General features: G+C 36.3%; 1 protein-coding gene across 1 annotated transcript; it reads right to left on the bottom strand.

Annotated features, from left to right (window-relative positions):
* Window positions 1–632: 632 nt before the first annotated feature.
* On the bottom strand, window positions 633–14,632 carry CFLAR (CASP8 and FADD like apoptosis regulator). Its single transcript, XM_054380859.1, has 9 exons — window positions 12,670–14,632; window positions 11,727–11,832; window positions 10,683–10,818; window positions 10,413–10,510; window positions 9,285–9,336; window positions 8,436–8,485; window positions 7,191–7,269; window positions 4,120–4,633; window positions 633–3,255 (listed from the first exon to the last, which is right to left on the bottom strand). The coding sequence occupies exons 1-9, from the start codon at window positions 12,963–12,965 to the stop codon at window positions 3,117–3,119; spliced, it is 1,470 nt and encodes a 489-aa protein (XP_054236834.1). The 5' UTR covers window positions 12,966–14,632; the 3' UTR covers window positions 633–3,116.
* Between the last annotated feature and the right edge of the window lie 700 nt (window positions 14,633–15,332).

Below are 15,332 nucleotides of genomic sequence, written 5' to 3'. Positions count from 1 at the left end.
AGGATAAAGGAAAACTAGATATTTTGGCAGCCCCTGATCATGACATTTCATTAGCATGTAACTTCTTATGTATCATAAACTCATGAGGGATCCAGAAAGAAAATTGTTTTTCCCCTTCTCTTTTGGCCAGTTTTATCACAAAATGATCAGAAACAATATATTTTTAGTGCTATTATTTTAAGTAAACAGTTGTATTTACAACGAGCCCACAAAACTCCACCACATTGTTAGATCTGGTAGGGATAAACACTGTTATTCTTACTTCCTTTCTCCCTTTTCTCCTGTTTTCTTCTTTCTCATTCCAATATCGATGCATTTCTCAAATTATCTTTTCCCTAGTTGTTCTTCTCTTGGTTCTCCCTACCATTCCCCTTTTTGATCCTGCTTGGAATTTCCATATGTCTTTCCCACATCTGCTTCCTCTTGGTTCCATTCTCCCTGGTTTTGGTTGTCTAGGGCAGCACGAGTGCTCATCACATGCAAAAGCTAGTAAGGGAAATAGGAAAAATGAAGTTAATTTGTGAAAGACATTGTATTTATTAACATCACATCATTTATTATCATCACATATAACTAGGAATCACATTTTATTTCTACAACCATAGAAAACATACTTGTTTAATTTACCAACCACTACGAGAAGTAACTTCTAAGATTCCAAATACAGCCTTCTCTTACTCCATAAAACATAAACAAGGTAGAGTTTCAAAATTAAGCTTTATTTTATTGTTGGATAGTTGGTTATTTTCAGAAGTAAAAATTAATGCTATTTTTATTACTTATCACATATAATATAGACCCTTCTGTTGACGCAGTGCAGTAAGTTCTCTACTTCAGCATATGGAATACAGATGAATGTGATTTTAAGACAAATATTTTTAAAGTCAAAAGAAACATGTCACTAGTTGAAGAAAAGAACCAGTTCAATTGGCCCTTTCTTAGAAAACAGTAAACTGAAAGGAAGTCCTACCACACTATGCTAACTTGTTTCCACACCTATAACATAATGAAATTGCATTTCCTATTTTCACTGTAGTGCTCACGAAGAATGAGCTTTTAGAAAAATGTCTGAATTATTTCCTATTTTTCCTCTCATCCCTGTAGCTGCATAGAATTACAGTAGCAAAAATAGCATATGTACTCAGAATTTAATATACAAATTTGGGTTGCATTTCACAGTTCAAAGCTATTAAAAAGTTTCCATATATTTTTATATGAAGGAAGACACTTCCATAGCTTGTGAAGTGGAAAGAGAAAAGTATGGAATGCACAAATGTGCAATACAGCTGAATTATTTTTTTTAATTGTGGAAAAATTTTTCCTCATCACACCTGTGTACATAACTTTCTAGAGTTAGCATGCAAATGAGCCTGAATAAAAATGAGGGGGAAAAAAAGTGAAGATTGAATAATAATGATATAAAATGTACTTAATAAATTTTAAAAAAAATCAATTTTCAATATAAATATGTATGTTAATATCAACATTTTATATAAACAGTTAAAGACTGTAACACAAAACTCATTCAGTGGGTATCTCCTCTTTGTATACTCTTAATAGTCCTCACCAATCAGCAGTTTAAGAACTTCTTAACCCATGAAGAGACTGGGTCTGTATCACAGAACAAGGACTCCTGAACACTTTTTATATTTCAGTATGTACTTTTTGCCAAATAAAGGCAATTTTTACTTTCAGTTATAGAAGCTATTTAAAAACTGTTTTCTGAATAAAACTTAAGTCTGGTTTAAAAAAAGACAGTTCATAAAAACAATGTCAAGCCAACACCCAAGTACAACATAGTATCAAGGAATTAAAAAAGTCACCACTGCTAAGTAAAGTTTACTGGCCAAGCCCTTCTAATTATTATTATATGCTACTGATAGTATACAATATATAGTATCATTAGGCTAGCTGCCTAATGATACTATATATTATAATGATACTATATATAATGATACTATGAAAAGCGTTGTTGGCAAAGTTTATGTAAGCACATCTACTTTTTGCTCAAATCCAATGTAGCTGTACTAGAAAAAAATCTTTTTGCATTATATTTGTTCAAGGAACTAGCATACCCTATATAAGCAAAAACCCCTTTCATTTCTGATTGCATGGAATGTGTGCCATGAGGATACATGGTGTAGCTACATCAGAAACTAAGCAATCACACCACGGCCTTGATTGTTTTCCTGGGCTGTATTAAAAGTTTGTAAGCACCCTATGTTATGAGGGAAGAGATTGCCATAAATTCAGTGACAAAAAAAATTCAATGGCATTATTTAATGTAATCTAGTCTTAAGAGCCAGTGGCTGCTACACAACATTTAGATTCAAATATGATAAAGTGTACTTCCACAACTATACTTAGTGCAAAAAGTGTGAATTGTGATTCAGCTTCCATAAACCATGTATCAAAATCCCATTATGTTTTTTAAAATTCTGTGGTAGATCACTATAAAGCCCTGCTACATGTAGACTCATTTTTTTATCAGTGAAAACCAGTACAAAACATGGCAGACTGTGTCATTTATTAACATATAACCTTTGTGTGCTGCGGACAGTACTGATGACACAGGGTTCTGGGTGAATCACAACGTCTAATGCAGCAGGTAGATGGAATCCAAATTATTTAGAAGACTCTCCCCCTTCTGTTTTATTAGTCTGTGAAGGCATGCAAATGACAGCTTACTAATTCTGACACATTTTCCATTATTATTAGTTGCTGGGGAAAGTACCCAGTGAACTTCAGTGATTTACACTGGCTTGTATTTAAGTATCAAGAGAAGAACCTAGATCAATGTACTGCTAAAAAAAATGAATGAAATAAAAACACAACCCCCTGAAAAACCCAATAGCTATACAGAGCTCCTTCCACCCTCTTTACCTGTTGTATTTGGTTGTAAGATCTGTGGCAGTGCTCTATGATAGCTGCCTTCTGTATTGAAATATTGTATCTAGTGCCTTAACATACCACAATGCTTCTAAATCCCTGGGTTTGGAAGCAATAGGTATTTTATATATATGTGCAATAGCAATGCATAAAGTATGTGTGAAACTGTCTGGACCATATTTTGTGTTTCTTATTAGCTAATTCAGACATGTCCTTTCCAACAGCAGTTAGGCAGGAGAAAGAAAAAGTTTCTTCCTCAGTGTGTGCTGGAGCAGAAGTGAGTATTGTTGGCTTGGGTCGGTGGTCTTATTCCATTCATAGACTCTTCTGTTCAGTTCCGTATGGATATCTAATATAGAGAGTTTCCTGCAGCAACGAAAGTAAAAGCTTTCTATTAGAGAATGAACAAGACGCCATTTAAGAATCCAGAAGAGAAGATACCTTTAGACTCAGCTAGAAATCAATTTTCAGTGTTTACTGCAGAGGTTACACCTCTAATCCCCAAGGCTAATATGCATTTTGGAGACATCTGTTACAGCCCAAATCACTGTGCTGATACTGGTTATGCTGCCATGGTATCTGTGATTTCCTTACAAGGCTTTAGGGTTTACAGAAAAGTACTAAATGCTAACCCTGCAACTACCTTAAAAACAGTAGCTAACTCTCTGTTAGATCAGTTGTAGAAAGAAAACCTTTGCTGGTAAATTATATATCCAAATGTACCTGACTTTTGCTCATCTTTTCTGATAGCTCTCTAAATGATAGTTTTTTGATAGTTTAAATTCAAGATTACAAATTGCTAATCTAGTGGCTCCCTCAGTGATGGGACACACCCCTTCCCTCTCAACTGCCTCTTGCCTGAACTTTTTGTATTTGCAAGTGGAGCCCTTTTTAATGATAAAAGGCAATCCTCAGTTTGACAGAAGCCTCGTGTATGCCTTACTATCTTGGAGACTTCCAATCCTCACTAAAGCACATTACCCAGGAAAGGTTCTTCCCTTCTCACTTTGCAAGCCCCAGTGCCATCATACACTTAAATTTTAGTCTCCAGAATTGGAAACTTCATTTTTAAACTAGCTTCTCATGCCATTGTTTCAGGGTCAGATATACTAGTCTTTTAAGCTACAACACAGCAAGACAACACTTTTCAGGACCAGACACGATGAAACTTAAGACTGTCATAGGAAAAAGGTTATTTTTTACCTCTTTTTTTTTTTTTTGGTACTTTACCTTTTATGAGGATTGCGGAGTAGATCAGACAGACAACGCAGATAATATGAGGATGAACTTGGAGAGTTTTCTAGTGTACACACATCCACCTTGCACTGACTCCAAAAGATGTCTGCTACTTGGGGGATAGTGACTTTTGAAGGGATGTTTGCATTAGCAATGATTTTCTCACAATTTCCATCTACTTCCAAAAGACTAGTATATTCTTGCTCATTTTCTGGCACAATGTAGCTCTGAATAAAAAAAAGTTTTGGTTTTCCTAGGAGTTCAGGACATGAGTCTGCTGTAAAGTATTTCTTTATTTGTTCCAGAGGGAATCCAGAAAAGGTATGGTCTGTACAAAAGATGCTCTGAGGACTTCCACGGCTGACCAGTATGCAAACGAAGCTGTCACAATTTCTGTGCTTCTGCAACCTTGCAACTTCAAGCAATGTTTGATTCATGATGTTCATATTTAAGTATCTGTGACAATGAATATCATAGCCTAAGCCTCTGAAGGTCTCTTCCAACATATCTGAAAAAAGCAGGATGTAATTAAAGTAACATCACATCAAGGCTCAGTCTCAACTACCTTGAAGTACAGCATTTCACCATTGGGAACAACATTTATTTCATCACAATAATTAAAAAATTGGGAGAACTTGATCACAGTACATTACATGCTTATAGTGCTATATGCATGTTGTCTTTAACATGAGTTATGCACTTCATGACAAAGACAATATTACTTGGTATGTGATCTGTTCCAAATTCCACAGACACCTGCATGCTTCCATTTAGAGTTAGTATCCCAAACTCCTAGCACTTAAAAGTATCAGATAAAAGAAAACATTAAAAAATGCTTCACACAGAACATTCTTGAAATGATAAGGAGTGATATGTATAGCATGGGAAGTCCATTGCTCTTTTTGTTGAAATTACTCTGAATGGTTATTACAGAGAATTGCATGCATAAGGAAACACAGAGAGGCTCCCTTTTATCAGTCCAAAGAAGCCCGCTCCAGTCATTTATGCTTCCTACTATATAAAATGGACTTTAAGTGATGACTCTTTCAAATGTGTTAGAAACTAAAGAAAAAAAAAAATCAAGATTTAACTCTACTGTATTTGTGTTAACCCATACTGGAGGAAAATGTGCTGCATTCTAAGTAATTTAGTTGTTTATGAATATGGGAGTGAAACCAGATACATGGTCTTTAAAACCATGGGTATTTCCTAAGTGTTCACAGAACCACAAGCTACTATTATGACTCATATCTGTAGCATCATATCTTTAGTATAAGCTACATATACATTGAACATGCAGAGTTTCTTGTATGGCAGGAAATATCAAGTGCCATATTTCTGTAAAATGAATGAATGATGAAACTAGACTGCTCCTTGACTTTGAAAGTTTAACAATGCCTAATTAGCAGAGCCTACTTCAGAGGTAACTGGCAGGCAGTCGGGAGCTGTACTACCACACTGTTCTCAAACAGCCCATAGCGAAAACAGGGAATACAACTTGTTACTTTCTTCAACAAAATACCAAGTAGATACAAACTCTACACTGGAGTGAGGTTATAAACAGGAACTACAGAATTACATTCCAGTTCTGTTTGATTAGATTTTGTAAAATAATTCAAAAAACTTGAGAGTCATTTTTTTATTTAGAAAGAAAAATCCCCCTACTTTAGGCAATAAAGCATGGAATAATTCAAATGGAAGATTCAGCATTTTACTGTCCAGCAGCTACATACTCGATGGAGGACTTAATACATTAGAGGGCAGTAGTACACAAGCAAATCTAGAGTTACAGCAACCAGAGTGCTTCTGTAATTATCTAGGTAGCAGGTATACACACAAAGACCTTATGCACATGCCAAGTGTCACAGTTGAGAGAACAAAAAACCCAAAAAGACCTAAAAACCAAAAACAACCAACAAATTTAGAGATGATACCATAGTTTAACAATGAATCAGAAATTATACATGGTAAGCTTTGGATACAGCTATTTTACTTTAAACCAAGACAAAACACAGCAAGGTGCATTTCAGTTTGAATTTTATCTGCACCTGATGAATTCACATTGTTTACACGAGGCATTTTCAATTGTTCAAATCATGGGATAGCTAGACTAATGCATGCCACAGAATCCTAACACTCTCCTTCTTCTCCAGTCTTCAGAAGTAGCATGGCACAAATACAGAGTAGTGAATGCCTTTCTAACAAAGTCCTTTAAGCAATGCTGTTTGTCCTGTCTCTCCTGAACCTTACTAGCACAATAATGTATTCCAGTGAAAGTCTTCCTATCATGTTAAAATCCTGATGACATTAAACATCTAAGACATACACATGGTTTAATTGTTTCTGTATCCAGTGCAGATACTCTTGGAAACCAAGGCACACCAACACTTGCTTCAGGTGGTTTTGGCACAACAGCAGCAGAGTCATGATTTGTAGGTGTATTTGACATGCCAGATGCTAAAGATGTAACCTATTTTTGTCCCTTCCAGTCATCAGAGTTTTTCCACCATGTTTACACTTTGTTCTTCTGTAAGTAATGAAATGACTGTATGAGCTCATGAAGAGCACATGCATTGATTTTTTCATTTTGTGCACACTTTATATCATTTACCTAAAACACTATTGTCAAGCAACCATAAAATTTTTTTTTCTGTATCTGTTGTCTGCATCCACTGCTCTTCAACAACTGCATCAGTAATTCTAAGCTGGCTCATCTGCCGGGCCATCAGCTATGAGAAGAGACAGGCCCACAAACCTTTTCCTTCCCGTACATCCCCTAACCTACTACAGAACTGGCTGCAAATACTCTCAATTTTTTTTTTTTTTTAGCCTCATGTTACAATTGTTAGAGAGTGGAGTTTTTTGTTTGTGTGGGGTTTTTTTGTTTTGTTTTTCTTGCTTATGCAATGATCTAATATTTTGATTCCACAAAAGCAACCAGGAAAACCCCACATTTTAACCATGGCACTGACTACCTTGAATTCTACATGTGAATTATTAACTTTTTTTAACTAGACCAAGAGGGAAGGTGATAGTTTCATTAAACTGCAATTTCAGAGACTTACCTGTGTCATTGCCAATACAGTCTATTATCAGGCATATTCCTAAAGGCTGACTTTGCATTCTGTATTGATCTTCATTCACCTGAGGAACAAATAAGTTAATGTCACTATGTCAACTTAATGGCTTGATTCTTTTCTCAAATTTAACCACCAGTTACATTCTGTATTTTTTCCATAGAGTAGCTAGCAGAAGTCTCTTTACTGAGATGCAGTATCTTTTATCTAAAGGACAAAACAAAAAAAAAAAATCAGTTGTGGACTAATGATTTTTTTCCACCGTTTCTAGTAGAGGTTTAATTTTTGTATCCTTGTGTTATGCAATCTTACTACTATAATGGTCCTTAAATGACAATTAAGACAGTACCAGAAATGAGAACACCAAACTTGAAACTGAATCTTAACTCTGTACAGATAGATCATAAAATGTTAACAAAAAAACCCCAAACAAACAAACAAAAACAAACACCACCAAAACCCAAATCAGGATGGGATATAGAGCCTTTTTAAAGGCCTGGAGTACAACAGCAATGACCCTTCTGTAGTACTTCCATTAAGTGTAACAACTATTGAGATGTTGGGAGCTATAAGCTTCATACTGCCCATGAAATAAATGGAGAGAACCTTTGTGTTCAAGTGTGCAAGCAAGCACTGCTCATCAAAACAGTTATTTCCTTATTTAGTGGAACAACCTCCTTGTTCCTGATAATCTGTAATGACTTCTATCACAATTTCTCGTCCCTTAAGAAAGATTACAGTCAATTTCCTATAGGTAACTCCCTGGTTCCTGACCTATAGGAGAGCTAGTGAAAATAGCAGCAGTCCATTCTTATCATTAATACTCAAAGGCCATCTGTATTCTACCTGCAGAGCAAGGGGTGGAGAGAGAATAAAGAACAAAATTTAGTGCCTGCTAAGAAGCCCTGCAATTTCTAATGCAGATGGCAAGAGGCCAGACTTCCAACAGATTTTGACTTAGCATCCACTAATAAATACACAAGTCCTGTGTCCACATGATATGTACATGCATTTTGCACACTGCTGCTTCAGAGTAGCAGCAAATATTTTATATTAAAAATATGTTCTGCAAAAGCAATTTATAGAACCTGTTTACAGCTGAGGAAGATATGGATGTACACATTTTTTTGTTTGCATGCAATTAAAGGAAATTTCAAACACAAAGAAAACTAAGGTAAATATCTGCAGAGGTTTGTATTATATTTACATGCAAAAATATGCACAAGCACATACCTTATGTGACACTGGTCCTGATTCCTGAATAGACATGCGGACTGGCTCTGCTGCAGTTAAAACATAAGTAATTTAAGTGTGTATGTACCAATGGCATTTCTTTGATAACAAATCAGTTGAAGAGGCACTTTAACTAACCCACTCCTGGAAGCATTTGAAACCAGGCTGGATGCAGCTTTGAGCAACCCAATCTAGTGGAAGGTGTCTCAGCCAAGTTCTCACTCATCTGAACCTCTTAGTTTCTATGTATGCTACTGAAGTTAAAAAAAAACCAAACTCAACACAATTTTCACCTCTAAAATGGTGCTTGGATTGCATTCTATATTGCTTGTGACTAGAATTAACGAAGAATCTCTCCTACACTGAGAGCATTCAGCCAAGTATTCCTTTGAAAATCACCATATTTGAGAGGGTTTCCAGAAAGAACACATAGCACACGTGGTAAGAACCTGGTACTCACTGGAAAACTTCCTGGATGGCCTGATGGAGAGTTGACCACTTAAGTGATGCAAAAACTTCCTACTCAAGACTTAATGGGCATAGCTGCACTATACAGGCCTCCAGAGCTGGTTAGTCAACTTTTCTCATAATTCTATTAATAAACTATTTATTCTGTTGAAAAGTTGTAATAATGGAAGCCCACAAAAGTTTCAATAAAGTTCTGGCAACACATGGAAAGCAAGTGAAAGAGCAAACAATAAGGCAAGGCTCAGTTTTCAGAGGTACCAAATACTCCTTGATCCTGGTGTTATCACCTGGATTATCCATAAAGTCAACTAGTCTTCTGATACAACGAAATTCGTAATTTGGCTCTTTTAGATTATAACAATTCAGATAGAATGCTCTTACCTAGAATAAGACTTTGTCCAGTTTGTGATTCTTCTTTGTTCACATTCTGGATCTAAAAATGAAGAAAAATGTTTATTTGTCCCCCTTGTTCAAGAAATAATAGTCATGTATCTCAAAATGTAACACAAAAGTATTTTTCTTCCTCAATAAAAGGATGATATATTTCAGATTCACATTTATCAGCTAATGGCAATTGCAAAATAAAAAGTGAAAAAACCCTACCACCCTACCAAAACCACAAACATAAAAACCTGAAACCCTCAGGAAAAAAAAATACAGCTTGCCACAAACAGTAAAGAAAAGCTTATTCCCTAAAATTGTAAACTAAGAACACCTCTGAAGATAGGAATTTTGTTTCTTGCAGAGTAACAGAGAGGAACTTTCACTGAGTTAGAAAGACAATTGTAACAGTAATATCATAATATGGAAAGCCAATGCAAACTTTCTCATTAGTAGTCTGGAAAACAACGGTGTTATGACTTTGTTAATGAAGACAAATTGTTTCATTGCTGTCTTGTATTTAAGCTTTATTACATACATATTTACTGACCATGACAGAAACAATTTCATCAAATGCATTTAGCAGAAAATGCTAAATTAGCTGAAGACTTTAAGTAAGATCATGCTATTACAGTATCAGACCTAGCCCAAATATAAAGAATACTGCATGCAGTATAAGTTGATGACTTCACACATACTGACATATTTTCATTAAAATGAGATTAAACCAAAACACTATAATCTGAAAAGCTGTCCTTAAAAAGCTTTAGCCTTTGGTTTCCAGAGTTAAAAACCTATTTTTCAGAAGTACAAAGAAGAATGTTTTGCAAAGGACAGTTAAAGCAGAACTGTTCACTCCTCAGAATGGTAGAAAAAACTTTCAAGATACCCATTTTATATGTCCAACTAATAGGGGAAAATTCACAGAAGCTCTTTAGAAGGGATCTTTCTCAGTCAAAAGATTAAAATCGTACCCTAAATCCTGCAAATAACAGGAAAAAGAGGAATAAACCAAGTAATATTTTAGTTACTAGCAATCTCTCATTCCTTAGGCTCTGCAGAGATGAATCCCCCTTTCAGTGCCTGGCAATATGTAGAAATAAAGGATCCAATTTACTGTATACTTACCCCTGAATTATAAGGAGGATCAATCAGATTGAGATTAGGGAGAGATGCCTGAAGTGCATTTATATATAGTGGCTGAGAATGAATGGAGGACATTGAAGCTGAAAGTGTAAAAGAAACACAGAGAAACACAACATGATATATCATCTGCTTAAAAATCCTAAATCTATAAAGCATGCAAATACTCTGACTTGTAACTCATAATTTTATCTTCACTAAGTGCACATCTGATCATTGCTATCAAGACTAACCAGTACAAACCCAGCATTTTACCTTCGTGTTTGTACTTCTGAATCTTCCTAATCAGGTCTATCCGGTGGATATTATGAAAACAATTTTCTATCAAATCCAGCTGATTAGGAGCCACCAAATTTAGTTTCTCCAGGTCAATCACAAGAGCTAGAAAACTCTAGAATAGCAATAGATAACAGAACAATTATATCAGTCACTTTTCTCTATTAGTAAATAAAATGCAACCCAGAAAATAACATGGGGAGGTCATAAAGGTTGTATATTCAAGAACTAAGGACATTATCTTCTGAATTACTAAAAAAAAAATTATCTAGAAGATAAAAGAATTCTTGGTATTATCATAAAAGTAATGGAAACTAGAAAGTTATATTCTTAAATCAAAGTTTTAGAGAAAAGAGTTTTGCATTCTCTCGTTGCTAGAAAGGCAGTCACTTAGAATGCCACCTCGCAAGCCACAAAGCAAGAGGCAAGAAAATCTTTGGGGAATTTGCAGGGCTCCTCTCTTTCTCTGGTTAAAGAAAGAAAAGACTCAATGGAAAAAGATAGAAATCTTCAGACCTCTATGCACAATAGTCAATTTTCTGAACCTTCTCTACTGAACATCTGCTTATTCTCAAAGCAATTAAAACAAATATTCAGAATGCAAATGTGGAGAGAAAGATAATTAAAACTGTTCTTCTGCAAGTGAAGCAGAACACAAACATGTAAAGTGACTTCATCATTCAAGATACATTTAATGTAATTACTGGTTTGAGATCCTTCATACATGAACTCTCCAATCAGTAATATTGAAAAGTTTTTTTTAATGTCTTCTCCTCCTGAGGTTCATGCTAACACCATTCATTACAGCAAATCTCTACTGTTCCCTCTTACTATTTCTCATGCCTCTTTCCCTGAATTAAAAGAAAAAATGAAATAGAAGCCACTGTGCCACTACTCTTCCTCCACTTCCTGACTTCTGTCTACTCCTGCCTCACTACCCCCTGCAGTACCGTCTCCCCTCTTTTGCTACTTCCTTTTTCACTTTAATCTCTCACTGCTCCAGAGATCAGCAGACAACCATACCTTATCTTTTGCCATTTTCATACGAGGAGTGTAATCTCTGAGTAGAAAAACAAGAGAACCCACTTCTTCTTTTTCCAGATCCTCATTAATCTCTATCATTAGTACCCTGAAATAAAGTTGAGACATTTCTAAAGGATTAGCTTCTAGCAAGATCCCATCCTTGCTTCTCCCACGTTACACTTTTAATGTGCTTTTCCCAATGAAACAACAGGGAAAAAGCCTACCTTGCTCCAGGATCCTGTTACAAAATACCTACTCTTGCTAGTCAGGACCTGCATCACTCAGACTGACTGTGTAATAGCCATGGCTAGGAAAACAGAAGTCTCCTTACTATGTCACTAAAGATGAAGTGAGAGAACGAGACAACAGAACACATCTTGAATCTTTTACCTAGCATTTACAGGGAGTTTATTTCCATGATAAGTTAACACTGGAAAATCTTCCTTATGAGCACGTATATTTCTTTCTAAAGTCTCTCAAATAAAGTAACTGGAGCTTTTTAATGTAAGCCTCTTAAAACTACAGAGTAAGAAGTACTAAGAGACATGTACCCTGATAAAAGCTGTACTACAAAGCTATGTGCCCAAAGCAAACTAGAAAATATTTCTAATTGTGTTCCTCTAAAGCATCATTTCTATCTACTACTCTAGAACTGTACAAACATCACTGCTTTTACTGATTAACTTACACAAACTCCTTACACACAGATGTTTCTAATGCCATGACTTGTAAGAAGCTACTAAGGCTTGTTTTAGGGACTAAACTCAAAACAGTCTTTTCACTATACTCTAGATATAATACCCTTTTCTGATTTTCTTTTACCTTCATTACCTATTCAGAAAAAGAAATTATAAACACTCCCCGGCCCACCAAAACCAGTAAAACCTCCCACACATTTTGAACAAAGTAAGAATAGCCTTGAAATCTGAAATACATATATTACCTGTAATCAGGGACAAGCTTGAGACTCCTTGCAAGGTTCGCTTCCACTGTTGCTTTCTCAGTCTTCAAGATCCTCCTCAGCAAGTCAAACCTCTTAATTCTGTACAACAGCTCTGATAAGCCAAAAAAAGACAATTTCTCCCTCTCATTCAAAGCCACTAAGAGCTCTCTAAGGTCTGCAGTGGCCAAGTCAGGAGCAAGGTCTCGGCACAGGAAACCCATCATCTCTTCCTCTTCTTTATCCAGTTCTTGTTCAATCTGGTAAATAAGGACCGCTGGCACCTGACACCTGGTCATCACTTTATTGCTCTTCCTTGAAAATTGCCAGCCTATTGTTTTTTAAACAGGAATCCAACATGACTTGAAGATCGTGCCCACAACAGCATCTCTCTGGTTTCATTTTTAACTATATGCATTTTAAAATAAGCAGTTCTGTTGGAGAGAATTAAAAAGTACTAAATCAGTTATCTGCTGTACAAAGTCACAGCTAACTCTCCTATCTGATGTATTTCACTTAAAACTAAAACACCAACATAACATGCACAAATCCTGTTCTCAATTCTCCCAACTGGTCTTTATAGAACAAGAATTACTTGGTAGGTCACACCCATCAGAAAAAAAGATGGAAATTCTTTTAAAAATATAATTATCTTAACACAAGTCTGTAAATTCCATAGGAAGTGAAACAAAAGTCATCAGCTTGCTGGTAAGCATTTCAAGAGTTTCTGTGAACACCTACCATCACAATTTAAGTCTAAAGTTCTGATCTCTTCCCAGCAACCCTCCCTTCCGCTCCTTTCTCCCCTAAAGGTCACAAGACAGGTTTTAGTTAAGAGTTTTGGGAGCTAAGAGGTAGTGCAACCATGCATTGTAGACAAAAGACATGTTAACCCACTGCCTGGGCCTTCAATTAATTAAAAATAACAGAAATAGTCACAATATAAAATCTTGAATTTAAAAATATTAATTATCTATGAATTCAGGAATGTGCAGAATGTGTGGATTTTCTTACACGTTAGCATGAACAAATTACTGGGGGGTTAAGGATTGCCATCTGCCATGATCAAAACCACCAAAGCACCACACAACCTTACAATATGCAAACTGGTTAACTCTGAAGGTATTTTCAGAAGAAAAAGGCCACATACTGCCTTTTTCTTCATGTGATGTTCATGTTTCACCATACTGAAAACTGAAGTGAAAATTCAAGCCTAGAAAAAATTCCACCTTTGTTTTTATCTAAATAAGTAGGGTGCTATGCTCAATTTCTGCTGCCACCAACTATGGAATTTCTATCTAACCTTCTATGATGCCCACTACCTACATGGAGAAAGGTGTAACAAGCAACCTGAAGACAAATTTTAGCCTGTACAAGGGCAAGGCAAATACATTTCATATGTGTACATCTAAGCCAGATCGAATTCACTGTAAGAAGTGAAGGACATGATTTTTTTTTGTCCCCACCAAGGAGCAGAAAATAACATAATAAAACTTCACACACAAAGATGTTCAAGGCTGCAGTTACTCCTTGCTGGCGTTAACAAGTAGAAACTTGGTATGTATGTACAAGGCTCAGGCAATTTTATTGTTTTCTGTTTAGTACTATGCATTGAACACTTGTTCTCATGGTTATGACACAAATGCTACACAATAAAAAAAAATACCAATGTGATTATCAGGCAAAGTGAAACGTATCGTATTAACGAAGGTAAGTCAACATAGCAGGCCTCAAAAGGGAAGGTATTTCAAGAGAAGAGAAATATTTCACACTCTGAACAAGTTCTACAGTAACAGTCTGTCATTTTTGACAGCATTTGGTTTTTGAACATTTCACAAACACCTAGGCAGCAGCAAAATCAGGATTTTACATCAGTGGGTGAAGTTCTGGATTGAAAAATGATCTTTGTTTAACAAGATGAGCTCATGTGGAAGTCCCTAAGCTAGAGGGGGAGAACAGGTAGTTACTTCACTATAGGCTGTATTTTGTGCTTCCTCCGCCCTGCCCTGTTTGAATAAGGTGTTGAAAACACACAAAGGTAAATGCATTTTGAGACTGCATAACCTGTCATTTTTCAAAGTGCAGAACTGCTTGGAGCGTGCTGCCCAACTCTCACATTTCCCTATAAATGATTTGGCACGAGATACTCTGAAAAAACACAGAAAACCGAAAGTAGTATTTTTCATTGCTGTACCAGGCTTAAAAGGTTTGATCTAGGTGAAAACTAGTAGCCAGCAAAATTTCAATTTAAAGATACGCTGGTTTAACACTTCAGTCATCTAAAAACCAAAACAAATAATAACCTCCCCCACCCCTCCGAAAACCCAACTGTTTTTACTGCAGGGAGTTTACGCAAGCTACCACGGAACTTCAAATCACACTTGGAAAACGAAACGAGCATAAATTCCGCTGAAAAACGAGTTTCAGACTGAAGAGCAGCGTCGGGTTTCGTTTCTCCTCACAAGTAACGCCCCGCTTGAGCCGGACGGCCCGTCTCTCCACACCCGGCTCAGCCCACCCCTCGGGTGAGGCCCAGACCTAGACAAGAAAAATGATTCAATCCCGATGCATGGTGTTGGAGCGCCTGCAGTGAAAGCGCAAAGTGAGAAGAGAGGTGTGAGGGGAAAAGGGAAAGCTGTAACGCACCTGAACGCGCCGAAGAGATC

Source organism: Indicator indicator, chromosome 5, assembly GCF_027791375.1.
Source record: "Indicator indicator isolate 239-I01 chromosome 5, UM_Iind_1.1, whole genome shotgun sequence".
NCBI lineage: Eukaryota > Metazoa > Chordata > Aves > Piciformes > Indicatoridae > Indicator > Indicator indicator.
The sequence above is the reverse complement of the archived record's forward strand: the minus strand, read 5'-3'. Positions and strand labels throughout refer to the sequence as shown.

Excerpts from the sequence above, each read along its gene's own strand:
- CFLAR (XM_054380859.1), bottom strand. The coding sequence starts at position 12,965 with ATGACCAGGTGTCAGGTGCCAGCGGTCCTTATTTACCAGATTGAACAA. Across the intron at positions 10,511-10,682 it reads TCAGAAGTACAAACACGAAG|CTTCAATGTCCTCCATTCAT; the intron begins GTAAAATGCTGG and ends TTACACTTTCAG. Across the intron at positions 4,634-7,190 it reads CTGTATTGGCAATGACACAG|ATATGTTGGAAGAGACCTTC; the intron begins GTAAGTCTCTGA and ends TGCTTTTTTCAG.